The following is a 26,171-nucleotide window of genomic DNA, read 5'->3' on the forward strand; positions in this document are numbered from 1 at the left end:
TTGCAATGTTCACCACACCACAGTTGAATATACTGCTGAACAACTGAATGGAGTTTCTAGTGTCTGAACATGCACTGTTACACACATGAATCATGAGCAAAAAAAAAAAAAAAAACACGAAGCAGAGCTTAAAGTTTAATAAAGGTACCTTGACACTACCCCACAGTCGTCACCCCCCCTCCCCCCCAAACACACACACACACACACACACACACACACACACACACACACACACACACACACACACACACACACACACACACACACACACACGCAAACAAACATTTCACTGATTGAGGAATGAACTGCACTATTTTCCAGACTCTTCATTGAGCTCCTTGCATGTATTAGTCAGGCAGATCTACAGCTTGGCTCCTGAGCCTGGCCTCTCTACCTGGATAGTTAAAGAGGCAGCTGCTGGTTCATCAACAAGCCAGAACAGCTCGCCCTTAGTTGGGACAACTCGTGCTGCTGGAAACGGTGAAGCTTCTCCATCCTCCAACACTTCCTGCAAATAAAAAGAGAGAAATTAATGTGCTACAATAGCACAAACACAAAACTATAAAGCATGAGGTTATTACAGTTTAGCGTTTTCTAATTAGTTTTTTTTTCCATTTTGACTTTGTTTTTAAATTAAGTTTCAGTTAATTTTCAGATTTTTTCTATTTCTGTTCATTTTTTATTCTTTGAAAATATTTTAGTTTAGTTTTTATTAGTTTAAAGTTAACTTTTTAAATTATTATTTTATGGATTGTATATTGTTGGGTGTTTGTCAACAAAAACACACAACTGTTTGAAAACATCCAGAGTCTCAATAAACATGATAATCAGAGCCTCGTCAACAAGTTGTAATTACATTTTTACTAAACAAATACTAAAAACTTGCCTCTATATTTTTATTTAATTTGTTAGTTTTAAAGTTTGCAAAAGTTGTTTCAGATGTTTTGAAAAATCTAGTTTTCACATCTAGTTTTAGATTACTGTATAAAAATATAATAAATGAATAAATGCAATGATTTCTGCTCAAAGTCACATCTCTGGCTTATTTAGTCCCATCAGTGTTTCTTCTGGCCCCAGTCCTCCTTTCAACTATAAATATTGAGTCACATGGCCTAACCAAATTACCCTTGTTTCTTGGTGCGTCTCATTTTTGTCTCATCACTGTCAAAGTTTATTTATTGCGTTATGGAAATAGTAGGGTGTTAAGATTCAGAATTTGAGATGTGTATGTTCAGCAGACGCCCCTAAGTGTTACCTTCAAAACGGGTGCTTTGCTTCCTCCTGTTGATATAAAAGCCACACAACGTGCAGAGTTCACCGCTGGGAAAGTCATAGTTACACGCTGTGGCGGTGGTTTGGGAGAGTCGCTGATAGGAGCCACAATCTTCTTGGTTTCCTGAATATGGGGTGCACCCAAAGGCAATAACTAATCATTGCACCAAAAGTGACAATATGAGAACCAAAAGCGTATAATTTTAAACTAGCAAATATGAAGGCTCAGTTTCTCAGACATGGATTAAGCTAAAAAGCTTTTTTTTTCTCCACTGGAGCTGAACACGAAGCTTAATACATGTCTGGGAAACTGGATAATGTAACATGAGACAGATCTTTTTCAGACTTCTAACAAGGATAACTATGAAGACCATAAAATCCAAACTGTGCTGTCATAAAACCCAGTGATTATCCATGCATTGTCGAGAGAGTGACTGGAAAACTGCAGGGAGAAGACATTGTTTTCTTAGAGTAGCTAATTAGGAAACCACATCCAAAAGCAAACTCAGGCATTCTTCCACAAATGCTGTGCCAGAGTTCAGTCAAATGTGCTTGATATGCCTTTTATACAAAATAACGGAGAGATAATATTTAGAAGAACGCCCAAAATGCATTTTAAGAGCACGAAACATTGTTTTTAGGATCACGATGACATATTGTGTTACAAAATAAAACACATGTTTTGAATTAACTATAAATGATTCCTTTCTTAAAAAAGCTGTAATTTTGTATCTGCACTCATTCTTTTTCATAATAATTCAACATAGATCTATTGTAGAAGACAATTGTTCATTAGAATAAGAGCCCTCACCTCCAGAAGAGGGTGGTCTGGGAAAAGAGAACAGGTGTGTCCATCAGGCCCCATTCCCAACAGCAATAGGTCAAACACAGGGAAGTCATCATCTGGGAAGACCTGTGTGTTTTAACAGCGAAAATAATGATGTAAACATTCTGCAGACACTAAAATCTAAAAGCCTGTGATTGCTGTGTACCTCTTTCAGTTTACGCGTGTAATCCTCAGCGCACTCGTTCACTGGCAGAGAACAGTCGATCGTCAAGATCCCACTTTCGGGGATGTTGATCTTGGAAAATAACTGACTCTGCAACAAGATGAAAAGGTCTGCAGTTCATCCAACTGTAACAGAGCAACATACATTTATGTTAACACAAACACCAATTCAAAGAAACCTTGTACAGCCCGTAGGTGCTCTCTGGGTCGTCAAAGGAAACCAGGCGCTCGTCGCAGAAACCGACCAACCACTTGCTGCAGTCCAGCTCTGACAGGGCAAGCAGCTCTTTGCTAAGCATGGACACAAGGCTTCCTCCAGAGAGTCCCAGAGTGAACCTGCCATGAGAGCCGATGGCCTTCTCAGCCCGTGAAGTCACCAGCTGGGCCAGGACTGGACCGAGCTCTGCTGATGAGGGGAAGACCAGGACTCTCCTTCCAGCCATGACTACACTCTGTGAGAAGGACTGACAAAGTAAGAAAGAAGAAAAGTGAACAACATATAAGGAAGTCAGTTACCAAACAGTTTTGCAAGCCATCATGCTATCTCTGTAAATGTGATTTACTCAGTCGTTTAATTTAATTAATTTTTAATTTTACACTGTTGTGAAGCTGTTATTTTTGCACTACTTTGAGCAAACTTAATTGGCTTGTCTTGTGATTAGACCACTCAAAAAAAGAAAAGAAAAAGAAAGCCATTAACGCAAGAGCAACAAAGCATCGCATCTTAAACCAACCAGCCTCGCAGGGCAACCTTTACCTCTACAAGTTCCCTCATATTGACATTCATTTACCTTGTAGTTGGAATCTCTGAGGCAGATTATCGTGAGGATTTTCAGTTGGCAAATGGGCAAATGTAATTCACCACACTGCTTCCTGAAGCGAGTTTTCACCCACCAATCACATTCCGATTGATAACGTGCTGCATTCTGGTTAGCGTAGTCCTGAACAACAACCACGACGTCAAAGGCGTTAAAAAGTAAACGTAGGTTGCAATGAGCAAATCGCCCCGGAAGCTGTGGTAACTTTTACAAATCAACAATCATCCCTGATGTCAAAACAGGACTCTTTGTCAACATTAGCGCTAATTTTAAAGTTTTGTTTGTAATTGCGATGTTTCCTCCCAGCCGACAGATGGAAACACTGAACCCACTTCAGCCCCACTCGAGTTTTGGAGCGACACTCACGCGCACCTCGAAGGCATGCACATGCAGCTTTTCTCCTGCATTACATTTCAACAACATTTTTGCTGTGGCCATTAAGACCCCCGTGACAGCGTCAGGTCGTTCGCGTGATACTACTGGACCGTGACAGGAAAGCCAAAACAAAACAAACAGAAATCATGTCGACAGTCTTCTCTTTCCAGACGCAGCTCGTCTCCATCATGGATGCGTTATCCAAAACAGCTGTAATGGAAATAAGCAAACTGGTCGAAATCGAGTCAAAGATGCTCAAGATCGAGATAACTCGCGGGCGCAACGAAATTGCCTCGCTTACAGAGAAACTACAGCTGATGGAGAAGCTGCTTTATATGGCACAGGGGGGCAGGCAGGATGCGACAGAAGTGAGCTTAGTTGGAAGGGACGGTTTAGAAAACGGAGTACTGGAGACTGAAAGGACAAGACTTGAAATTAAAAGGTAGGTATGTTGCTTTGTGTGTATATTATGGAACGTAGCTGTTTGCTGTGTTCTTCTTGCTTGGTGTGTTTAATCTCAGTGTTTTTCATCCTAGTGAAATCCCGTGGGAAAGTTTTTCTTCTGAGACTGGCAGTTTGCATCAAGGTGAAGAGTATGCTGCAACAGAAGTAAGTCTGCAATAACCAGCCATTTATTTCTTGTTATCATAGCTGATTACTCTGTGGCTGATATTTATAATCAATGCCCCCCCCCCCCCCCCCCCCCCCCCGTCTTATCAGCTTCCAAACCAACCCAAAGAGCACCCAGAACTGGTAGTGGTGAAAGAGGAGCCATGTGAGGTGGACAATGGAAACACTCAACAAGACAGGACAGCTGAAAACAGTGACTATAAATTTGCTTATTATGTCGGATTGCACAGCTGTATGTGAAATTCACGAGGACTTTCAGTAACCATGCTGGATTTGACTTTTCTGCTCATCATAGTTGTACAAAATTGTCATAACCTTCTATCATCAAGGTCATTTCTACAAAAAGAAAATCTGAATTTTAACTTGTACGTCTACTTTCAACAGGAAGAGAAACAGTCACAGACGCCCAGAAGGCTCCAAATGTGATGCAGCGTCCCAAACACATTGCAGACCACCAGCAGCCACTGTTTACTGATAGCTTTGTGCCTCTAAGCTCCCTGCCATCTTTCAGTGAAACAGTGAGGAGGGAAACGCACTGGAACCCACAGCTTACACCTGCCGACACAACCCTAGAAGTTGGGAAAAGCTTGGCTCAAAATATAACCTCCCAAAGCTTAAGTGTGCTCAGAAATATGAAGCTTCATAACTTGAGGAACTCAACCACTAAGAGGTTTGGCTGCTTGCAGTGTGGCAAGAGCTTCAGATGCTTTAGTCAGCTTGAAATACACCAGAGAAGCCATACTGGGGAGAAGCCGTTCAGATGCACACTATGCGGAAAGCGATACGCACAAAAAGGACACCTGTATACACATCAGCGTACGCACACTGGGGAGAAGCCGTATCGTTGTCCTGTTTGTGGAAAGGGCTTTATTCAGAAATGCACACTCGATATGCATCAGCGTACACACACTGGAGAAAAACCCTTTGTTTGTATCAAATGTGGCAAAGGCTTTACAAAGAACTGCAATCTGAAAAAACACCTCGCAGTACACCTTGATCCTACTTCAAATGTATATGGTAGTGACTCCAGTGCACCAATGTTTAGTGGGACATTTGTAAATGGAACCTCTTAAGACATCAATCATATGTAACATCTGTATTTTTGTTCTGGAAAATAAAGTTATATTTGTTCCAGAATTGAGTTTTTGATGCTTGCTTTTCAAATGGTTTAATATTTTGGATCTGTATTTTGGATGCATTTACTGTGTGTGTGTGTGTGTGTGTGTGTGTGTGTGTGTTTTAAAGTGCTTCATTGTTACCACTAGAGGGAAGTGATTCTAATAGAGTGATTTAAAAAGCCATATCAATGAAACTATTATCATGCCAGTTTCTACTATTAACTAACAATCACAAAATGAATGAATGAATGTTCTTCATAGTGACACTCATTTTGCTAAAAGTCACACCGATACTTATCATGCTGGCAACAAAGTTGTGTTGCAGATTTTAACAGTGACCGAGAGAGGGCGCTCAACATTACTGTGTATATTCTAAATAAGTACAGACGCTGTGAGAATAAAATAAAAAGATACATTTATTTGTTATACTTTGCTCGTTGTATGTGAATTCACAGTGGTTCCTTGCCATCGCAGGGCTGTAAATTGCACGGACAGTGTGGTGGAGAGGTTGGCAATAAGGTGTGATTTTAAAGAGATGTCTTTATTTCCACATATATTGTTATAATAGGGAGATAAAACATCTGTGCAGGCAGAAAACATATTCTAATGCTGCGTTGAATTTTCCACTGTGTTGTCTTCAGCAGCTTGGGGGTGGGGGCGAAGAAAGCGTGTTCCCACAATTCCTTGCGGCACAGCTGTACATTTCACATTTGATTAAAGGAGCTGCGTTCCTACGCTGAGAATCGTTTCAATATTTCCAAATACTGAGCCTCGCTGACGAAATGATGTGCGACACCACAAACCGCAGTTTTAGGACGCAGCTGGCCGTTATTCTGGATAAGCTAACAAAGGCGGCTCTGGTTGAAATAGGCAACCTGGCTGATGAGTGCTCCTCCGTCCTTCACACCGAGATATCCTTGCACAAGACGGAGAACGAGGCGCTGAAGAAGAGGTGCTACTCTTTGGAGGTCCAGCTGAGAGCAGCGAGGGGGGCACAGACGTACCCCGAACACGTCAACAACAGCGTCAGTCGCCGGGATCGGCACCCTGCAGGTAAGAAATCGGTGCAGACTGGTACATACCAGGGGGCTTCCACATCCTGCATGATATTTATAGTATGGGGCTAGAATTACAGTGGACCGAATAGCTTTATTGCATATAATCTCTTCTGAGATTCTACTCTGCATACTGGTGATCATCATTCTCTAGCAAGTCCCAATGTTGCATGTTTCTCTTCTTCCAGAACAGCACCAACCTGCTCCAGCCATTGATGGAGTTTTTGGGAAGGACTGGTGCATGGACCTGTGGAGAGAAGAGAAGCTGCCCTCTCAAAGAAGAGAACCAGTGGAGACTGCCGCTACAACCAGCATGGGAGCTGCGGTTGGTGAATCAGTTGGAGTCTGGGTTTAAGTTTTGTATTTGTAACAAGCAGCAAACTAGCTGAATGATTGCTGTGTTCATAGCTACTTGTCATTTCTTGTTGGTAGGCAATCAATATGATGGAAAGAGAACCTGATCTGATTTTTGTCAAGGAGGAGATGTTTGATGATTATCCCATTGGACAGCAGAGGAGGCTCACAGACAACAGAAAAAGTAAGTGCATATTAAAAAGACACCAAACACAAGTCATAATCCCGTCCTGTGTGTGTACTGGTTTACAGTGGCTCTCTTTTTAACAGTTGTTGGGATGTTTGAAGAGGACAGCATGCTTCAAAGATCTGTTGATGATCTCCAACTTCACTCGGGGGAATTGAACAACTTCTCTATGACGACTGACAGTGAAATACAGCAACGCGCACAGCCGACAATTATGGACAAATTAATAGACGATGCGGCGATGGGCGCTCTGATTAACAACACAAATCCTCCTTCAGTTGCCACAGAATACTCAGACTATATGAACAGTATTCACATGAACGCAACCAAAGAACTCAACCTTCAGGAAAAACCGGTGAAGCCAACCAAACAGTTTGAGTGTTTATTTTGTGGAAAAATATTCAACTATTTAAGCAGCCTGAAAGTCCACATTAGGCGACACTCGGGCGAGAAGCCCTTCAGCTGCCCAGTGTGCGGAAAGAGGTTTGCACAGAAGACGTACCTGAAACTGCACCAACGTGTGCACTCGGGTGAAAAGCCGTACAGCTGTCCAGACTGTGGAAAAAGTTTTTCTCAGAAAAGCTCTTTGAATATACATATCCGGACACACACGGGTGTAAAGCCTTATAGCTGTGTGGATTGTGGGAAATGTTATGCGTACAAGTATGGTTTAAATCACCACCAGTGTTTTAATTTGTCGGTCAAACCAGAAGCTTTTGACAGAAGTGCTCTCAGTATCACCCACAGTTGCTCATCATCTGCCAACATGTCCATATAACCCTCAACGTGGTTTAAAAACATTATGAAGATTTGAAATACTTGTTCTATTACAAAACCAACTTTAATGCCCATGTGGTTATCATTACTGCTCATTCTTTGGCACGCTTTTAGCTTTGTTACAAATGCAAATTCAGCAACAGCCAACAACAGTATGGAAAATGTGTCCTTTTTTAAATGAGCCATTAGACTGATGGGATTCAGTTTGACAGGTTGGAGTCCCCAAGACATTTCACATCACGCTTAACAAGGAAATGATCAAAAATGAGAGAGAACTTCTGATCCATGATGAAAAAACAAAAACAAAAAAAGCTTTGCTGGCTTCTCATCCATGCACGTGTAACATGTTTAAATACCTCATGTTTCAGACCACAAAAGGCTTGCCCAAGCTGGTGGCAAAATAATTACTTTAGGCAGGTTCTCCATGATTTGCACATGTGTAGCATAAACCTTCAAACTACCTCTTCACATCAAAATAGAAGTAGATTAAATCAGTTTGTGTCATGTTTTATATTCCACATATGCCTAGACTTATGTTTAGGCAACATACATTGTTTCTTTGAAAAAAATGTTATTGATATTTAAAAAAAAAAAATGCTTGTGTTTGTCATATAATATTTGAATGAATTCCAAAAAGTTTCAAGATTAAGTAGTGTTACTGTTTGAAATAAATATTTATATTGTGTTGAACTGTCTTAATGTCCAAACGGAGATTTACAACAAATGTTCCTGTAATAATTGCCCTGAACAGTCTACGCTGACCCAGCTCAGTGAATTATATTTACCAAAGAAAAATCTGTTCCTGAAACTCCTCCCCTTTGTACTCACATGCACGTTCATCGTTATAAACCTTGTAACTAAAACTGACAAATTTGTGAGTTTTGAACAAAAAAAGCAATTTTAAAAAGTAGAAAATGTAAGAAATTATATCATAATGTAAACATTTGCATTTTATTTGTAAAGTCAAAACACCAAACTACTAAAATATTTTTCTTCCATACAAGAGTTTTTAAGCACAACACTACAGACTACAATTTATTACAGATGTAACATTAACTATCCTTTTGCTAAAGTTTTAAAACCGTAGAAGAGGCGTCAAAGTTGATAAGTTACTTCAGTTTGTTACTGACTGACTGCTGCTATCATGTTCTTCACGTGTCTCCTAGGTATGGGCCTCTCGCCTACAACCTCTCGATTTCTATGTGCCATTAAATGATGGTTGAGGTTCACCTTCTGCGTGAAGGTTTTCCCACATTTAACACAGCGGAACGGTCTCTCGCCCGTATGGATGCGCAGATGACACTTCAGATTGCCTTTCTGGGTAAACCCTTTCCCACATAAGCTGCACCTGTGGGGTTTCTCACCTGTGTGGACAACGTAGTGAATCCTCAGAGCTGATGGGTTGGCAAAGCTCTTCCCGCACAACTCGCACGACTTACTGATTCTGTGAGATGGCACTGGAGGCAGGCAGCTGTGTGAGTTTAACTTGTTCCTGTGTGGGAAGTGTTGCTTACAGATGCTGCAAAAGTTTGACTTGTGTGACTTCATGTGGTGTGTTAGAGTGCCCTTGTGAAAGAATGTCCTGTTACATATTTGACAAGTAAATCTCTCTCTGTTTTGATTTCTGGAAGTTTCTGTGTTACGCACATTAAAGTCATCGTGAGACTCTTTATCCACAGCAGAGTCTTTTTCTGTACTGTCTACTGGCATTGTTTGCTGCTCCTCATGGCTGGGCCCAACTTCAGTAGTGTTCACTGCTGGCTCCTGCTGACTTTCCTGAACAAACTGAACATCATCATCATCGTTGTCATCCTCTTCGATTGGAATGATATGAGTGCTGAAAGCTTCTTCTGTATCATTGATGGATACCACCTGCACAGATGGTTCTTCAATACCACCCACCGATACAACCTGTTCCCCATCTTGATCAAAAGACAGACTGCAAGTGCTGCCATCGAACGTGTAACCAACAGAAAGTTGCTCTGATTCCTCAGCCACGCTGTCTTCATGTTCTGCTGCACAAAAGCAAAAATTCAAACACTGAAAAAGCTACTAAAGCTGCTACATCTGCAGGGTATATTCCCCTGGCTAAGTTCTTCTTCCCTCACTTACCTTCTGTGCTGAGCGTTTCTTGCTGGCAGCGACTGACAGCATCCCCCTCGTAGTCTTCCTCTTTGATCTCAGTCACAGTTATTTGGTCAGATAGTGCTGTCACAGACTACAAAACAGAAAACATCCGATCCTAAATTGTAGTTTAATACAGCAATATGTTTGTAACAGTAACGCTTTGTCAGTTGTAACTAATGATGAAATGATCAGCAGCAAATTTTGATATAAAACCAAAACAAAAAGATGCTGTGGAAGATGTGCACGTGTTTAGATTTTTTAATATCATAAATACGCCATATTATTCCAAATGAATTGTTTAGCATTACTTTGTTTACATTTTATTATTAAACACATTTAAAATAAGGTCTGCTTTTCAATGTGCACAAGCAGAATGTGTGTACCCTGGTAATCAGTATTCTATATTAAACCATTTATATATGTTGCCTGTCTGGAAACTCTGTTATAAATTGCTCATAGGCATAAAGACAGCAAATACGTCATACCCGAGTCTAACTTGTTCTCACCTTATCAGGGGACTGTGGTGAGTCTGTGTATCTCTGCAGACTGTACGGGTCTCTGTCTTTCCATAGATTCATGCACCAATCTTTCCCAAAGATTCCCTCTATGGTGGGAGGCCCAGGCACTAAAGAAAGGTCAAACAATAAAAGTATGAAATAAACACACAACGAAATACAAAAGTGATGGCGATCACGAAATCAGATTTGCTTTTGCGAATAAATTCAGCTACCAGCAGCATCCTCGTCTCTGAAGCACATAGTTTGCACACCCACACTGCGATAACTTTTGCACAAACTAGGGGCGTCGCTTCTCACTATAGTCAGCTTGCACTCCAGGCTGTTTACTTTCTCTGCCAGGGCTGAATTTGCAAACAGGAGCTGAGACAGCTCCTGCCGCAGCTCAGCCGAGTCTTCGTCCACAAGTTTGCAGACCTGGCTCAAAGCAGACCTGGCCATCGTCTCCATGATGGACGAGAGCTGCGAGTGAAAAGAGCGGCGGCTCGCCATGGCTGCTGATTGTGGCTACGACACAAACAGCTCAGAGAAAGTATGCTTAAAATCCAACGTGCGATGTCGTTAGCTAGCAAAGAAAACGAAAACGCTCATTGGCTGAACACGTAACTAATCAAGCTAATCTGAGGTAACGATACACACAAAGCGGGACCCAAATAAATGTTGCAACTGTGACGTATTTCCGGTGGATGTAACCGGTCAGCTGCGTTGTATTAGAAAGCTTCCTGGTTTAGCAAATGAAAGCAGAAGCAGCTGACTGTCTCTTCATCAAATTAATTAAATGCAATACGTTTCCTCGCATATCGACGCAGATTTGAGCAGACCGCATCCGGGACCAACGCAGCTGCGAAAATGAACACGGAGAAAGACTTTTCGCCGTTGACGCCCAACATCGTCAGGGCTCTGAATGATAAACTGTACGAAAAGAGGAAAGTCGCAGCTCTAGAGATCGAGAAGCTGGTGCGGGAGTTTGTGGCTCAGAACAACGCCACTCAAATCAGACATGTGATCCAGATTTTAGCCTCGGAGTTTGCCCTCTCTCAACACCCGCACAGCCGGAAAGGGGGTCTCATTGGACTGGCAGCTTGCTCCATCGCCCTCGGAAAAGAGTCGGGTCTGTATCTGAAGGAGCTCATTGAGCCTGTACTCACGTGTTTCAATGACTCAGACAGCCGCTTGCGCTACTACGCCTGTGAGGCCCTCTATAACATAGTCAAAGTGGCTAGGGGAGCTGTGCTGCCCCACTTCAACCTGCTTTTTGATGGTCTCAGCAAACTTGCAGCAGATCCTGACCCAAATGTAAAAAGCGGATCTGAACTCCTTGATAGACTACTGAAAGACATTGTCACTGAAAGCAACAGTTTTGACTTAGTGGCATTTGTTCCACTGTTGAGAGAGAGAATCTACTCCAACAATCAGTATGCCAGGCAGTTTATAATTTCTTGGATTCATGTTCTGGAGTCTGTGCCAGACATCCACCTGTTAGACTATCTCCCTGAGATCTTGGATGGGCTCTTCCAGATCATGGGGGACAATAGCAAAGAGATTAGAAAGACCTGCGAGGTGGTGCTTGGAGAGTTTCTAAAGGAGATTAAGAAGATTCCCTCTACTGTGAAGTTTGCTGAGATGGCCAACATATTGGTTATCCACTGCCAGGCTGCAGATGAGACCAAATTAACAAATGATCTGATCCAGCTGACAGCTATGACATGGATGAGGGAGTTCATCCAGCTTGCGGGCAGAGTGATGCTTCCGTACTCTTCTGGCATCCTGACTGCAGTGCTGCCTTGCCTTTCCTATGATGACAGAAAGAAGAATACTAAAGAAGCTGCTAGTGCTTGTAATTACAGTCTAATGAAACTGGTCACTCCTGAGGATGATGAGGAAGAGGAGGAGGAAAGGCATGAAAGCACAGGGTCACCATCTAAGGAAAATGACAAGCCCAAAACAGAGACAGACAGCAATGATATGCTGAATGCATCCCAGGAGTCTGTTAGTTTCAGCAATATCAGTTTCTTCACTCCAGCAAGTGCTGATAGGCCTCAGGTAACTCTGGACCTGGATGGCATTGTTCAGGTGTTGGACCGCCACCTTCATGACTCCTCCACTGGCATGATGACCCGCATAGCTGTGCTTAAATGGCTTTATCACCTCTACATCAAGACACCACGCAAAATGTTCCGCCACACAGACAGTCTCTTTCCCATGCTCCTGAAAACTCTGTCCGATGAGTCCGATGAGGTCATACTGAAAGATCTGGAGGTCTTAGCTGAGATAGCATCATCCCCTGCTGGCCAAACAGACCAAAATTTGTCCTGTGACAACGCTGACAATAAAGTGGTGCTCAAGGTACCAGAGAGTGTGAAGCCTGCACAGCAGTCCAGCACAGGATCCAAGGGGGTGGACTCATCCCCCTCCACTCCCAGTATGAACTCTTATTTTTACAAGTTCATGATCAACCTGCTCAAGCGTTTCAGTCTGGAGAGAAAGCTTTTGGAGAACAGAGGAGCTTTCATCATCAGACAGTTGTGTCTGTTGCTTCATGCAGAGAACATCTTCCACTCCATGGCTGACATCCTGTTGAAGGAGGAGGACCTTAAATTTGCATCCACCATGGTTCAGACACTCAACACTATCTTGCTCACCTCAGCTGAGCTCTTTGAGTTGCGCAACCAGCTGAAAGACCTGCGCACTCAGGAGAGCTGTGCTTTGTTTTGCTGCCTGTATCGTTCCTGGTGCCACAACCCTGTGGCGACTGTCTCACTTTGTTTCCTCACGCAGAACTACAAGCATGCCTATGATTTGATCCAAAAGTTTGGAAATCTCGAGGTTACAGTTGACTTCCTGATGGAGGTCGACAAGCTTGTACAGCTTATAGAAAGCCCCATTTTTACATACTTGCGTCTGCAGCTCCTCGATGTGGAGAACAACCCATACCTGATAAAGGCACTGTACGGTCTGCTGATGCTGCTGCCTCAGAGCCAGGCCTTTCAACTGCTCTCCCACCGCTTGAGTTGTGTTCCCAATCCAGAGCTCATGAGGACTGTAGATGAATCCAAGTATATGGACTCTAAACAGCACGTGGCTTCCAGACGTGCCTCTCACGCTCAGGTGGATTACAGTGAGCTGCTCCAGCATTTTGAACGTGTCCAGAGCAAACACCTTGAGGTACGACACCAGCGCTCTGGGCGTTCCTCTGATCACCATGACAGGAAGCTGATGTGAAGTTATTATACCATAGTAGGATGAGATTAAAAAAACAAATATCAAGGAGTGAAATAATAATATGGTTGTAAGATGAGAACTGTTACTGAAGCCAAATAGTATAACAATAGTAAGTCAAATTGTAAGTGTTTGCTAATGAAATACTAGGTAAAAAAAAATCAAATAATCAGAATATGTATTTAATACAGCACACTACAAGGCAAATTAATAGTTAATTTCTTCTGTGTAAATTTAGTATGGAAAATGTACATAGTTGCTCATTACTCATCTAATATTGGTCATATTAGGCAATATCTTGAGTTCCCATTATACCCTGTCAGTTTGTTTTTCTTTTTAAAGGTAAATTAAACATTCACTATGTTTCGTGTTAAACTGACAATCATTTACTTTAATCATTTATTCTAGAGTTAAATGGTGCACAAGTAATTCACCATGTAATTCAATTTCCACGTGAGCCACTGTATTTCTGTGGTATACTTTGTTTAGTAGTACTACTAGAGTTTATGTTCAGTTTGGCCTTAACCTCACTTCAGCCAGAAAAGAAATCTTTTTAAGATTGACTGCGCTAAAGTAAGACTTCAAACTTGAAGGAGCTGATGAATGGTCTATGCTGTTGTTTTGTTTCACAACAACTTACTTACACACTTTGAGCATTTAATTCTTTTGCTCTTTTTTTTGTACAGTGTCTGTTCTGCTTACTCATCAATGCTCTTTTGTCTTTCCACATTTGTCATTCCAATGTGAAAATGATTAAAGTGGACCATGTGATTCGAAACATTTCAGTGTTGTTTTTAAAATGTCTTAAAATAACAAATAATTACTATTTTGTTAATAGTCAGACATTTTCTTTTAGAAAGTTAAGCCAACTTTTGCACCATATTTTCAGTATTTAAATTATGTTTGAAGAGAAGGCGTTCTCAGTTTTGGTCACATTGGGACACTGACTGGGAGTTATTCTGTCATAATAGGCTGTTAATAGTAAAAAAAAACAACAACAACAACAAAAATCCCCTCTCACCCCTGCTGGCGGTCAGTCCTTCAAGATCATGTCCTCTACCAGAGGCCTGGGAGCTTGAGGGTCTCTTAGCTGTTCCTAGGACTGCTCTCTTCTTAACAGAGATCTTAGATGTTGTTCCTGGAATCTGTCATATAAAACAGAAAATCCTTTTTTTTTGTTTTGTGTCAAAGAATTTATGTGAATTTATAAACAGTCTAGTGTTAACATTACATTACATAACATTACATATATTACATACTTGTTACTATCATTATAAGTATTATTATTGCTATTACTATTACAATTATTATTTTAGTCTTGGTTAATTGCTTTCCTCACTGTTTTTCTATTCTGTTTTAGGCCTGTAAGTGTATTGTTAATACCAAACCTTTTCTAGGATCTTACTTACATAAGGAATTCCTTAATTATTCCCAATGTTAATTAATTCTTCTACCAGAAAATGTATTTTAGTGCTGATCTTTGTACTTGAAAGAGGGAGTGACAGGATACACCCTGGACAGGTTACCAATCTATTGCAGGGGCACCTAAAAACAGTTTTCACTTAATCAATTATAATCATCGTGGCTCATACTTTGTCTTTTTTCATCACATACATACAAGAGGAATATTTTCACTTGTGTTCTTTAAATTTTACATTAGCCTAGCTTGAAACCTTCCTTTCATATGTGTTAATTTGTGGTGAAACTAAAGGCTCTCTCCCACTCTATTTGGCTACAAGGGGATACTTATTTGTATGTAATACATGCACAGTGATACAGATCTTTTTGGTACTGAGTTAAATTTCCAAATGGTGGATGATTGCTGCTGCAATGTATGTGGAAAAGCCTTCTTGACTAAAAGTGTCCTCTCTATTTTAAAGACTCTCGACTTCACACATCCATAGTGGCAAGCACATGGTGACAGATTTTTCCCACTCTATGTAGCTGATCAGGAGTGAACTGTAATACCTTCAAACCTCATCATGTGACTGAACACATAAATCCACAGAGCAAAGCAGCAATAATGTGTTTTCCTAATTATTTTGATCTCATCCATTTAGAAACCATTTACAAGTGAGTATCACTGTAAACAGCTGAAACATGATTACAGAGCAAACTCTTACATGACTGTAGTGTTTATATATATGCAGTATGTGTGTGTTTAAGTTTGTTGGCTCTTGTGTTGCTATTAGTGTCTGAACTGCTACCCTGGCTCTGGCATGAGCACAAATCAAATTTTCACTTTGGCATCTCAACAAGAAGGCAGGCGGCTAAAAATAAAATTAACCCACTTTATTTAATGTTCATGACCAAATTAATCTCAAAGTTCACACGGTTTGCTTAGATGTGTTAGGAAGCTTTTTAGGCAAAGGTGGACATAAAAAAGAAGCAACATCTTTTTCACTCCATCACTAATATAATAATTGGACTACAAATTCCTCAGAAATCCCTGTGCCCTTTTCCCATCAACACACTCAACCTAATTTGGGGTGGGTTGATTGTTCTAATAAGAAACAGGCCAGCTTGCTTTTATAGATGTTTAAAATGGACAAATCCACCGCCATGACCACCATGTGACTGTTTGCACACCTTTTTTGAAATATAAGGACTACCATAAGGGATATGGAAAAACGATGTGTCACTTCCTAAAAGCCTCATGTCCAAAGCTAAACTTAACAGAGAAAAAATGTTCCAGTGTTGATGACTTCTTTCTATTTATACTCCCACCCTGAGTCTTATTTTGGACATTGTTTCTTAGTCACCTCTTTTATTACACACAGACTTCAGAAACTTCTCAAATAACTAGAGGCGATAATAACATAAGTGTAATGAGAAGATCACCGAGGGTGCAGCTACTCTATCATCACTATTCTCCCTTCTGTCATCCCTAGGATTATATTATTTGTGCACATCTGAATAGATAAAATCTCTTTGATAAAGCGATGTTTTTTTTTCTCAGAGGTGGTGTTTATTTGAGAAAGCACAATCTGCATGCACAACACAACACAGCATGCCTGTGTGAGCTGAGATATTAACACTTATTTCTGAGGCTAAGAAGTAGCCGTCCAGCACATGGGAGTGGCTTTGGATCCTGTCATATCATCAAAGCTCTGTGTAGAAGAATGGCCACCAGACGTGCTCATACTGAGGATGACCTTTCCTGCCCAGTGTGTGGACATATTCTAAGTCAGCCTGTGGTGCTCACTTGCAGACACAAATTCTGTAAAGCCTGTCTGAAAGACAGCTGGGACACACAAGACAGTGGGGATTCACATTCACACTACTGTCCTCTTTGCTGGCGCCGTTCCTCTATGGATCAAATAGTCGTGAGCACTGTGCTCGAGAAGGCCTGTGAATCCTTCAAGAAGGACAGAAGCAAGAATGACCCAGAGGCTTGCAAAGAGCATGGAGAAAAGCTCACACTCTTCTGTGTGGAAGACTTAGAGCCAATTTGTGGTCTATGTGGGAAAGCAGCTGCACACTCTGGGCACCGGCTTTATGCCATCGGGGAAGGTGCCCATGACTGCAAGGTAAGCATGTTAAGGTCACAGGGATACTCAGACCATTTACTTTTTGCAAACATAAGTTGCACGGTTTAATTAGATTTCCTTATCTTAAACATAAATAAATTTGCACAAAACAATCTCTATCTGCAAATGACGCAATGGATAATGAAAAAAAATGTTTGTTGATGTATCAGCCACAGTGTTTGCAAGGTAAATAACAAGTCAATGACTACAACCTAAGATTAACAATAAGGTTAAGCCTGTGTAATTAAGGATATGAAAATATTTCAGAAGTCAGCCTCAAAGACTGTTTATCACTTTATAAACAGGTGATGCATCATGTTGTACCTCAACTGTATTTTAATTGAAATCTTGTCAAAAAAAAGAAGTTTTTTCATTACTTTTGACTTTACTCTTCTGAACTTCTTTTGTATTTCTCATAGTCTGATATGCTGATACAATATGTGTGAAGCTTTTTTTCTGACAGTGTTCATTAACATTCTAATAATAGATTTATATATTTGGTTTACTGTTGCTATTGCTGTGCGAAAAGAACTGAAACTTGACTCCCACACGGTTTCTCTGACACCACATTAACTCTACTCATGCCTTCTTCTGCCTGGTCTCAAGACCAGTAAACATTTAATATTTATCTGGAAAATAAAACTATAGGAGCCTATATTATACTCCTGTTTGGATGCTTGATATTGTTTGTGTCACCAGATAAAAAGATATTTGTCTCTTAAAGCCAATGCTGATGTAATGTGCAGCTTTGCACTGACATGGAATGCTGCCATGAAGGGTATGCAGCAGCTGAAAGCCCCGCTTTGTGCTGGCAGATTGGCCACCTGCCAGAGTGACCTTGTTTTAAAGAGTTGATGGCCTGTCTTTTTTTTTTTTTTTTTTTTTAAAGGAGGAACTAAAGAGTGCACTCTTACCATTGAAAGAGAAATTACAGCTGTACAAGAAGACAAAAATGGTCTGTGAGGAAATGGCAGAACATGCCAAGGTACTGTCAGTTCCATCAGTTCCAAATGTTGCTTTGGACTTCAAAAAGAGCCAAGGTGCGGAAGCAATGATTACTCATCAATCATGTGTCTTTCCAGAACCAAGCTGAACAGACTGAAACACAGATCAAACAGGAATTTGAAGCCCTTCACCGTTTCCTTAAAGAGCAGGAGGCTGCCAGACTTTCTGATTTAAAGGCTGAGGAGGATCAGAAGAACTTAATGATTAACCAGACGATTGAAGAGATCAATGGTGAAATGGCATCTCTTTCCAACACCATCAAATTAGTTGAACAGGAGATGTCAACTCAAGATATCCCATTTCTTAAGGTAGACCAGATCAATTAGAACAGCAAGCTGACTGTAATGTTTTTATATATTTGAAAGTATCATTTGATTAATGATCCTCTTTATTTTTACTTTCAGAAATACAAGGAAACAATAAGGAGGTAAGTGCTACCACATCCACTTCAGCTTATTAACAATATTCACAAATTAACTGCTCGAGTATCTTTTCAGAACCTGGCAAAGTTCTCCCGATCCACAAATGGTATCTAGTGCTCTGATTGATGTGGCCAAGCACTTGGGCTCTCTGAAATATAAAGTGTGGGAGAAGATGAAGAGGATAGTCAAATACAGTGAGTTTCACACACAGAATTTGTTTACCAGTTTTACTGTCATGCTTTTATGCCAATCACAGCACCAACTTCTTACTTATTTCCCCAAGCTCCTGTGATTCTGGATCCGAACACAGCAGCTAGCTGCTTCATCATCTCCGAGGATCTCGCAGTTGTGCAGAACTCTACCCAGATTTTCAAGCTCCCAGACAACCCAGAACGTTTTGACGTCAGTGCTGAGATGCTGGCCGCTGAGGGCTATTCCTCTGGACGCCATAGTTGGGATGTAGAGGTGAATGACAACACCTACTGGGTGGTCGGGGTAGCCAGTGAGTCAATCAACAGGAAGGGTAAACACATTCTAACACCAGCAGAGGGATTCTGGACTATAAGGTTTCGCAATGGAGAGCATAAAGCCTGCACAGCACCGTGGGAGCCGCTCAACATGACCAAGAAGCCGGATGTGATAAGAGTGGTTTTAGACATGGACAGAGGCAAGGTGACCTTTTACGACCCTAGACAGAGAACACCCCTCTACACCTTCACAGATGTTGTCACGCCTAGAGCCTTTCCTTACTTTTGCACTGCTTGCAAAGAGCATCCACTGAAAATTCTACCCTCACGGATATCCTTATCAACAGAACAGTAAATCAACTTGAAGACATTATGAAATTGTTCTGTAAACTCTGAGGCTCTTCATAATGATCCAGGTTACAGTAGGATATTAAAGTAACCTTTAATTGCTTTAAACAGACACAGTTTAAAATCTTTCATTTGAGTTAAAAAATTTCCAACAGATCCATGATTGTGAATATCTTCCCAAGCTTTACAACTACATCTTACAACAGTAATGAGATTTTTTACACAATAACAGTTACTATATGTGACCTAGTATCGTATGATGAAAATATCACTTCTGTGATTTCGACACACAGTTAAGCTCATATTAAAAAATAAAGTCATTAAATACAGATCTTAGTTTCTTAGTTTCATAAAAGGCACATAAAACAGCAGTGCTGGCATATTTGTAAACAAGTGTCCTCAGAAGTTCAGATTTGACAAGTGGGATTAGTTTCCCATTGCAATAAACATGTCAAAGATAAAAATGTCAAGGGTGGGTGTTCAAGCTAGTAGCCACATACACTGCATGTTGAACTCTGGTCTCTTAGCCTCATTCATACACACAGCAATAACACAAAACTATTGTTTAAACCTATACAGAATTAATCTTGCAGCACAGTTTATAAACAGGTACATACCATGTAACAAAGTTTAACCTGACTACCCTTTTTTCCTACTCACATTAATGTAAGATTTCTACTCCACTCTATGTGCGGTGATGCTCAGATTTTAAAAATGGACAAAGATGCTATTAAAGGGAATAAATGCCCACACATCATGTTCTGGTGTGTTACTATACAGTGTTAAAACATCATCTGTTACAGTACTCTCTCCATGTCGGAAGCCCGCTCAGTCTCTTCCCTGCAACTGTGGTACATCAAGGCTGAGTGATGCACACACTCCTATATCCGTATATTACTCATTCTCTGAAAAGTAGCTGTTTAAGTAAGGGTCCCTGACTGCCCTGCTAAAGCCTCCAGATCATAAAGACATTCTTCCCTCGACTATAGCGTTGTATAGCTCCTCATTCATGGCCTCGTAACGTGCACCTCTGGTGTTTAAAAAGTAGATCTTGTCATTCGTGAGTCGTGGGTCGAATCCCTCCCTCTGCAGCCTGGTTTTCTGGATTTTAAATGTACCTATACAGAAATATTGATACACACAGATTATAATTTGTTTTCATATGTAGTCATCAGTGGTAGCATAAAACTAAAGGAGCATTTTACCAGTGGTGTCTACATGTGGGGAGATTCTCAGGAACACAGGGCGAGCATACGGAGGAAGAACTCGTTGGATATCCTGCAAGAAATTGCTGCAGTCAAAACTCCCCGTGGCATCTGCAATGGCAGCCATGCCTGCCTTACCTTCCACACCTGGAGTTAAGCATAGAAATAAATAGTTGTAGTATTGAGTTCTTTTAAAATCACTAAACAATAAAGGGGAACTACATAGTCCCAATGCAATGCTAAAGGCAGTTAAGTACATGAACCATTACCTGCCACTGCCACACCATACACTGCAACATCAGTTTGACCCAGAAGATTGCTTAGTATACCCTCAACCTCAGTGGTGGAGACGTTTTCCCCTCGCCAGCGGAAGGTGTCCCCACTGCGATCCCGGAAGTACATGTAGCCCAGCTCATCCATCACTAACACGTCACCTGGGGTGGAGGTAAAGCAAAGTACCTGTGCGGTTTTTACAGCTATTAATCACTGACATGAGTTATTTAAACTTCCAAGTTTTGTTTGAATAACAATTACCTTGAACACTTGAAAAACACAAGTTTAATGTAGCAAATTTTAAAAATGTGATGTGCAAGCTATGCAAGCATAAACAATGACAGGCAGAAAAATGGGTGAAGCTCCCACTACATCGATAATCAGCTGTAGCAAGGTGGATGTCACAGTAAAAGTTTATATATAAACTCTGAAAACAAAACTTTGTGCGAGACATCATTATCAACTTGATCATATGGTAATTTGCTGATTTTGCCAGGTAACAGGGAGAAATGACTCCAGGTGATCTGAATGATCTGAATGAACTTAATCTATTTCCTGCCAAGCCGACTGAACTGCAGTAGACTTCATGAATGTTTGTTTAGAAAAGATGAGGGACAATAATTTCTTTATAGGTGCATCAAACAAAAATTATTCCCAACCTGATAAATAAGCAGAATCATTTTTCTTGAAGACATTGTGAGCGATCTTCTTCTTTGTAGCATCCTGGTTAGCATAGCCATCAAAACGCCTTAATGGGTCTTGTTGGTTGATGCGGCCTACCAGAAGGCCTGGTTCCCCTGCAAGGCATGGAGGACTATAATTTAGCACTCTAAGAAGACCAGCATAGGTCAAAGACTCCCAAAACCCTTCAGGTTGTAACTGCTGTATAGATGTTCAGTACCAGGGCGGCAAGGCACACAGAACCCACGGCTGTCCCGAACAAGTTCCATAGTGTCTTCATCAACCCTCACCAGACGGATGGGGTACACATTGGGAAGAATACGGCTGTTGAATCCACAGGCTCCCACCTGGCAGGATAGAATTAGCTAAACTCTGATCCAATTAACATTGTAATAGTGAGGACATGCATGTCAAGTTACATGGTAGTTGCTGACCTTGCCATCCATGTTAGCAATGCTGCAGTTGCACTCGGTGGCCCCATAGAACTCGCCAATCTGCGCCACCCCAAAACGCTCCATGAAGGCTTCCCAAACACTGGGGCGCAATCCATTTCCCACAGCAAGCCGTACTTTGTGTTGCTTCTCAGCTGGCCGCACGGGCTGAGACAAGAGGTAGCGGCAGATTTCCCCAATATACTGCACCACCTACAAGCCGAGGGAAGAAAAAAAAAAATCTTATTGTTCAAAACATCATGGTTTATGAATAACTTCAAAAAAACTATTATAAATGCCATACTAATGAAATCAATAGGTGCTTACAGTGCAGTTGTACTTAATACAATCTTCCCAGAAGCGGCTGGCAGAGAATTTTTTCTTCACTACAACAGTGAGGCCGTGGATCAGACACTGGCCAACTCCAATAATGTTTCCTGGAAAGAGAAGAAAACTTGATCAAACCTTGAAGGTGAAACTGTAGTCATTAAAAATCTGTAGACTAGCACCACATACCTGCTGAGTGATAGAGAGGCAGGCAGTCATAGACAATGTCATCAGAGCGCATGCGAAAGGCAAAATACCCAAAAGCAGCAATTCTGTAATAGCTGTCAAAGAAAACAGAGATTCCCAGATAAACATTAAATGTATTAACTTTGAAGAAAGGTGATTTTTTTTTTCTTTTGGTAGTGATTCTTCAAGAAAACATACCGACTGTGAACCACAATGGCAGCCTTGGGCAATCCTGTGGTCCCCGAGGTGTAAATATAAAATAGGCGGTCTGCAAAACAATAGAATATAGCATAAAAATGCACCCTGCAAATTTACATAGTGTTTTATTTACTGCTGGGATGGCATTTTGGAAACCAATGCATTAAAGAACTGAAAATGCAGACATCGTTTCTACTTTGCTTAATATTTCCCTTTGCAATTTCATCTGAACTGTTATGTAAGGTATATCTGAAGCTCACACCTTTAATACTGGCTTATATGTTAATTCATCTAAGACAGATTTACCACTGGGCTAGGAAATGGTTTATTAATATCCAGACTGGACAGTGCAAGCAAGTCACTCTTATCTGCTCCAGACAGCTGTCTAAGAAAAATAAATGCAACTGTCATAAAATGACTCGCATTATTAGCCAAGTATTTTCCTTATCAGGCTTGAGATATATAATTACTGGAAAGTAATTTTAGTTTTGAAATAGCAGTGTGAGAAAAATGAATTACTAGGGTTACACTTTGGGAATTCAGAATCAACCAAGAACCAAAGGTTAACAGCTACACACACTGTAAGGAAATTGTTTAAGAAGGCATTTGAAACATACAGATTAAGTGTCAGAGTGAGAGCTGAGTTTAGTGAGATACTCACCATTCATTCCTTTAGGGGGAACACAAGGCGAAGGGGAATGTTTAGGTGCAGCAGCTAAAATAGGGTCCAGAGGTTGAGCAGCAAGACAGGCTAACTGTTCTGCACTGAGGTCTCCTGTACAAAATCGTACCATGGACTGGCTCATGGTGGAACTGATGTCCAACATAGCTGGCATTCAGGAAGAAACATAGTTAGATATAAAAAGGGGATATAAGTCAACTCAGTTCAGACTCTCTAGATTGTATGTGTGTGATCATAAAGTTGTCCAACACCATTAGATGATTTTAATTCAGCTAGTGCTCTTCAAGGTCATAACCTTGGGTAGTAATTCACCACAATCTGCTATTATTAGATCACTTCTGAACACTTATGTTTTGATCACTTGGTCTTCTGGGATTCTCATTCGCCCTTTAACTTGAATTCCACTTTGGTAAAGGGGAAAGTTGCAGGGAATCTAATCACATACTTGTGTATGTACAGCCAAAAATTCCTGGCATTTGCCAGTTTGACACAGTTGCTGATGTTTTCTCTCTGTGCAAGTTTGAGATTCATGGGATCCATGCCACTTGTAAATGATCAGAATAGGACCTCCACTAAGTGATTTAAAAATAGCACTGGAAACTAACTAAAGAGCTCAAGGTCGCACAATTGAAGGAGAGATCAGCCAAATTCATATCAGGTATTGTCTCTGGCTTTTAGAAGTTGTATTTAAACTGCGTTAACTAGCTTCACCAAGAATTTCACTGGCAGCATGGATGCCAACGACAGGTCCAACTCGTCTTACATTTCATAGGCCCTGTCATTATTATTGTTTGTTTTACAGCAGGCTGAGGGTCGCAGATGTGGATACTGCCAATATTGTTGTGACGGTGCTGGACTCCCTTGTTGTCAGAGAGGCGGATGTTGTCCAAGATAAGGACAATTCTGGACAATACCCTCCACCCACTCCATGAGTGCCCAGTCACAGGAGCACGTTCAGTGAGAGACTGAGATTACCTAAATGCACCACTGAACCACACAGGAAATCATTCCTGCCTGAGGCTCTCTCTCGGTACAATTTCTCCATCTAATGCACAGTACACAGTGCAATAGTTAAAGCCTTAATATTTGCATATGCTCTACAGTGACAATAACAAAATAAAGTTTTACAGTTTAAAGTTTAGAGTACAGTGTCACTCATATATTTAATCTCTGTAATATTCTGGATATTTATAATTGAGCTATTTCTTATACTTTGTAACTTTGTAATATTTTAGATTAGTTCAGTCTGTTACTGTTCTTATTGTCTTGGAGCAACTGTAACTACATCATTTCCTTAGGGATTAATAACATATTCTAAAACAGATTGAGTGTGAACAACGACACCACCTAAGATGACCATCTACTATACCGTTACAGATATCAAGCAAGGAATCTGTAGCTGAGACTAGCTGTATTGTGGGTGCAAACATAACACCTGTCCCTTGCTGACAGTATAATACTGCATCACAGATTTATACAAACAGCTCCATTTATACAAAATTAAAACAAATACTCATTTTATGATCAGCTCTCTCTACATCATCTCTACATTCTTACCATCCGCCAGCTCAGCTCCGAACACAATCGCCCGTGACTCTGATACCCCGATACAGTGCAGAAGAGGATCACAGCGGAGACTAAAGTTGATGAGTGCAGCTTCCACTCCAACTTTGGCCAAACCCAGCCAAAGTGCCACCTGTAATGGCCTACTTTCCATGAAAAGGGCCACAACATCTCCGGAGACCCATCCTTGACCTCTCGCCCAATGGGCGACTCCATTTGATATCTCATCCAGCTGGGTGAAGGTCCACATTTCTCCTGTGGCCTCATAGATGAGAGCTGGTTTATTTGGGTGGAGTTTCACTGTCTGGGCGAAAATGGAAGGAATATTGCTTCCATGGTGCATGTAGCGCCATAAGGCCAGCTTCACTCTCATGAGCACATACAAGCCACTGGGGAGTGTGACAAGAAAAATCAGGTCTAAGCACAAAGATGTATACAGATATACACGCAAATGAGTCACAACTTGATGTAGATGTCGTTAACTTACTTGAGGTCTCTCTTGGCCGTGCGTGCTGCAATGTAGAAGTATTTCCAGCTGCTTGTGCCTAGATATACCCCAAGACCTGCTGCCAGACTCCAGGGCCAGGACACCCCGAAGAGACGACACAGTCCCATGGACCCCAGAGAGGCTGAAACACTCGCTGCATTGTGCATTCTTGTCACAGTATAAAAGGAGAAAGACGAAGCGTTTAGCAGAAAGAAGTGGCTTGAGCTAAAGCCTACATGAGTTCCACTCTGGAGGCTTAAAGTACTACAGTTGCAGGTCAGTACACACGAGAAACTTTTGCAGGTTGTAACTAACGCATTACTCCACTGAACGGAGATTACGTTTTTAAAGAGAATTCAGCTCAAATTTAAGCATCGTGTGTGAACAAGCGGCATTTAAAGAACCACTGTTTACTCACAAACTTTAAACGCATAACTTACCTACAGGTCAATTAGACAGAAGCACTGTCACCTTTCACCCGATAACCTCGCAGGTCGGCCCGCCTTATTATTTAGAAAACCAGCGGTATTTCAAATCGTCCTTCCGTTTGTTGGGAGCGTCGAGAAAGTCCCCAATGAAGCGTTTTCAGGAAAATCCGTATTATTTTTTTTCCAAGTCTTAGCACACTTTTACTTCTTACAGCGCAGTTGTGCTCAAGTATTTATTAGTTTATTCAAAGTACATCTATAAATATGTCAAACATACGTTAGCGAGTCCAGTCACGTGTCCTCTACGAGCCTGCGATTATAATTTGTGCCCAAGTGGCACAAATGTGAATGAGAACAGTTAAACTCCAGCTGAATGTGGCTATTTTCTGTACTCCATATTGAACAGAGTCGCTGCCACAGAAGCACCACCCACCACGGGCGTTAACCTTCTCCTGCAGGTCCGCTATTTGTTAAACTCACTG

At 41.1% G+C, this 26,171-nt stretch overlaps 7 protein-coding genes across 8 annotated transcripts; 4 read left to right on the top strand and 3 right to left on the bottom strand.

The window, feature by feature from the left end:
• Positions 1-192: 192 nt before the first annotated feature.
• Positions 193-3,219, bottom strand: pgls (6-phosphogluconolactonase). Its single transcript, XM_080904911.1, has 6 exons — positions 3,073-3,219; positions 2,461-2,745; positions 2,265-2,372; positions 2,084-2,185; positions 1,256-1,396; positions 193-508 (listed from the first exon to the last, which is right to left on the bottom strand). The coding sequence occupies exons 2-6, from the start codon at positions 2,722-2,724 to the stop codon at positions 362-364; spliced, it is 762 nt and encodes a 253-aa protein (XP_080761037.1). The 5' UTR covers positions 2,725-2,745; positions 3,073-3,219; the 3' UTR covers positions 193-361.
• An 84-nt stretch (positions 3,220-3,303) lies between these two features.
• LOC308411128 (uncharacterized protein) lies at positions 3,304-5,239 on the top strand. Its single transcript, XM_080904891.1, has 4 exons — positions 3,304-3,916; positions 4,011-4,083; positions 4,195-4,297; positions 4,489-5,239. The coding sequence occupies exons 1-4, from the start codon at positions 3,621-3,623 to the stop codon at positions 5,175-5,177; spliced, it is 1,161 nt and encodes a 386-aa protein (XP_080761017.1). The 5' UTR covers positions 3,304-3,620; the 3' UTR covers positions 5,178-5,239.
• Positions 5,240-5,920: 681 nt separating this feature from the next.
• Positions 5,921-8,377, top strand: LOC308411127 (uncharacterized protein). The gene is made up of 4 exons (XM_080904890.1): positions 5,921-6,275; positions 6,466-6,602; positions 6,710-6,815; positions 6,902-8,377. The coding sequence occupies exons 1-4, from the start codon at positions 6,005-6,007 to the stop codon at positions 7,594-7,596; spliced, it is 1,209 nt and encodes a 402-aa protein (XP_080761016.1). The 5' UTR covers positions 5,921-6,004; the 3' UTR covers positions 7,597-8,377.
• A 142-nt stretch (positions 8,378-8,519) lies between these two features.
• On the bottom strand, positions 8,520-10,897 carry LOC308411123 (uncharacterized protein). Of its 2 annotated transcripts, none has more exons than XM_080904883.1 (4): positions 10,453-10,897; positions 10,229-10,347; positions 9,708-9,813; positions 8,520-9,610 (listed from the first exon to the last, which is right to left on the bottom strand). In XM_080904883.1, the coding sequence occupies exons 1-4, from the start codon at positions 10,727-10,729 to the stop codon at positions 8,718-8,720; spliced, it is 1,395 nt and encodes a 464-aa protein (XP_080761009.1). In that variant the 5' UTR covers positions 10,730-10,897; the 3' UTR covers positions 8,520-8,717. The 2 variants fall into 2 exon arrangements, with proteins under 2 accessions (XP_080761009.1, XP_080761010.1); XM_080904884.1 differs by having other exon boundaries at positions 8,520-9,607; positions 10,453-10,895.
• A 39-nt stretch (positions 10,898-10,936) lies between these two features.
• On the top strand, positions 10,937-14,232 carry vac14 (vac14 homolog). Its single transcript, XM_080904869.1, has one exon. The coding sequence runs from the start codon at positions 11,087-11,089 to the stop codon at positions 13,457-13,459; it is 2,373 nt and encodes a 790-aa protein (XP_080760995.1). The 5' UTR covers positions 10,937-11,086; the 3' UTR covers positions 13,460-14,232.
• Positions 14,233-16,574: 2,342 nt separating this feature from the next.
• Positions 16,575-19,240, top strand: trim35-13 (tripartite motif containing 35-13). Its single transcript, XM_080904874.1, has 6 exons — positions 16,575-16,986; positions 17,876-17,971; positions 18,069-18,299; positions 18,396-18,418; positions 18,489-18,607; positions 18,697-19,240. The coding sequence occupies exons 1-6, from the start codon at positions 16,579-16,581 to the stop codon at positions 19,233-19,235; spliced, it is 1,416 nt and encodes a 471-aa protein (XP_080761000.1). The 5' UTR covers positions 16,575-16,578; the 3' UTR covers positions 19,236-19,240.
• A 92-nt stretch (positions 19,241-19,332) lies between these two features.
• slc27a1a (solute carrier family 27 member 1a) lies at positions 19,333-26,097 on the bottom strand. Its single transcript, XM_080904871.1, has 13 exons — positions 25,702-26,097; positions 25,262-25,429; positions 24,769-25,163; positions 23,191-23,358; positions 22,530-22,599; positions 22,335-22,426; positions 22,146-22,255; positions 21,822-22,031; positions 21,608-21,734; positions 21,366-21,503; positions 20,703-20,867; positions 20,434-20,580; positions 19,333-20,346 (listed from the first exon to the last, which is right to left on the bottom strand). Exons 2-13 carry the CDS (start codon positions 25,426-25,428, stop codon positions 20,189-20,191), a joined length of 1,947 nt encoding a protein of 648 aa, XP_080760997.1. The 5' UTR covers position 25,429; positions 25,702-26,097; the 3' UTR covers positions 19,333-20,188.
• Between the last annotated feature and the right edge of the window lie 74 nt (positions 26,098-26,171).

Source organism: Rhamphochromis sp. 'chilingali' (assembly GCF_963969265.1).
Source record: "Rhamphochromis sp. 'chilingali' genome assembly, chromosome: 15".
Classification (NCBI taxonomy): Eukaryota; Metazoa; Chordata; class Actinopteri; order Cichliformes; family Cichlidae; genus Rhamphochromis; species Rhamphochromis sp. 'chilingali'.

Coding starts and splice junctions, on each gene's coding strand:
- pgls (XM_080904911.1), bottom strand. CDS start 2,724: ATGGCTGGAAGGAGAGTCCTGGTCTTCCCCTCATCAGCAGAGCTCGGT. Junction 2,186..2,264: donor ACACGCGTAAACTGAAAGAG/GTACACAGCAAT, acceptor TAAAACACACAG/GTCTTCCCAGATGATGACTT. Junction 1,397..2,083: donor CAGACCACCCTCTTCTGGAG/GTGAGGGCTCTT, acceptor CCCCATATTCAG/GAAACCAAGAAGATTGTGGC.
- LOC308411128 (XM_080904891.1), top strand. CDS start 3,621: ATGTCGACAGTCTTCTCTTTCCAGACGCAGCTCGTCTCCATCATGGAT. Junction 4,084..4,194: donor AAGAGTATGCTGCAACAGAA/GTAAGTCTGCAA, acceptor CCGTCTTATCAG/CTTCCAAACCAACCCAAAGA. Junction 4,298..4,488: donor AGACAGGACAGCTGAAAACA/GTGACTATAAAT, acceptor TACTTTCAACAG/GAAGAGAAACAGTCACAGAC.
- LOC308411127 (XM_080904890.1), top strand. CDS start 6,005: ATGATGTGCGACACCACAAACCGCAGTTTTAGGACGCAGCTGGCCGTT. Junction 6,276..6,465: donor CCGGGATCGGCACCCTGCAG/GTAAGAAATCGG, acceptor CTCTTCTTCCAG/AACAGCACCAACCTGCTCCA. Junction 6,603..6,709: donor CAACCAGCATGGGAGCTGCG/GTTGGTGAATCA, acceptor TCTTGTTGGTAG/GCAATCAATATGATGGAAAG.
- LOC308411123 (XM_080904883.1), bottom strand. CDS start 10,729: ATGGCGAGCCGCCGCTCTTTTCACTCGCAGCTCTCGTCCATCATGGAG. Junction 10,348..10,452: donor CAGAGACGAGGATGCTGCTG/GTAGCTGAATTT, acceptor ACCTTTCTTTAG/TGCCTGGGCCTCCCACCATA. Junction 9,814..10,228: donor CACCACAGTCCCCTGATAAG/GTGAGAACAAGT, acceptor TCTGTTTTGTAG/TCTGTGACAGCACTATCTGA.
- vac14 (XM_080904869.1), top strand. CDS start 11,087: ATGAACACGGAGAAAGACTTTTCGCCGTTGACGCCCAACATCGTCAGG.
- trim35-13 (XM_080904874.1), top strand. CDS start 16,579: ATGGCCACCAGACGTGCTCATACTGAGGATGACCTTTCCTGCCCAGTG. Junction 16,987..17,875: donor AAGGTGCCCATGACTGCAAG/GTAAGCATGTTA, acceptor TTTTTTTTAAAG/GAGGAACTAAAGAGTGCACT. Junction 17,972..18,068: donor AAATGGCAGAACATGCCAAG/GTACTGTCAGTT, acceptor GTGTCTTTCCAG/AACCAAGCTGAACAGACTGA.
- slc27a1a (XM_080904871.1), bottom strand. CDS start 25,428: ATGCACAATGCAGCGAGTGTTTCAGCCTCTCTGGGGTCCATGGGACTG. Junction 23,359..24,768: donor CGGAGCTGAGCTGGCGGATG/GTAAGAATGTAG, acceptor CCTGAATGCCAG/CTATGTTGGACATCAGTTCC. Junction 21,735..21,821: donor TTGCTAACATGGATGGCAAG/GTCAGCAACTAC, acceptor CTATCCTGCCAG/GTGGGAGCCTGTGGATTCAA.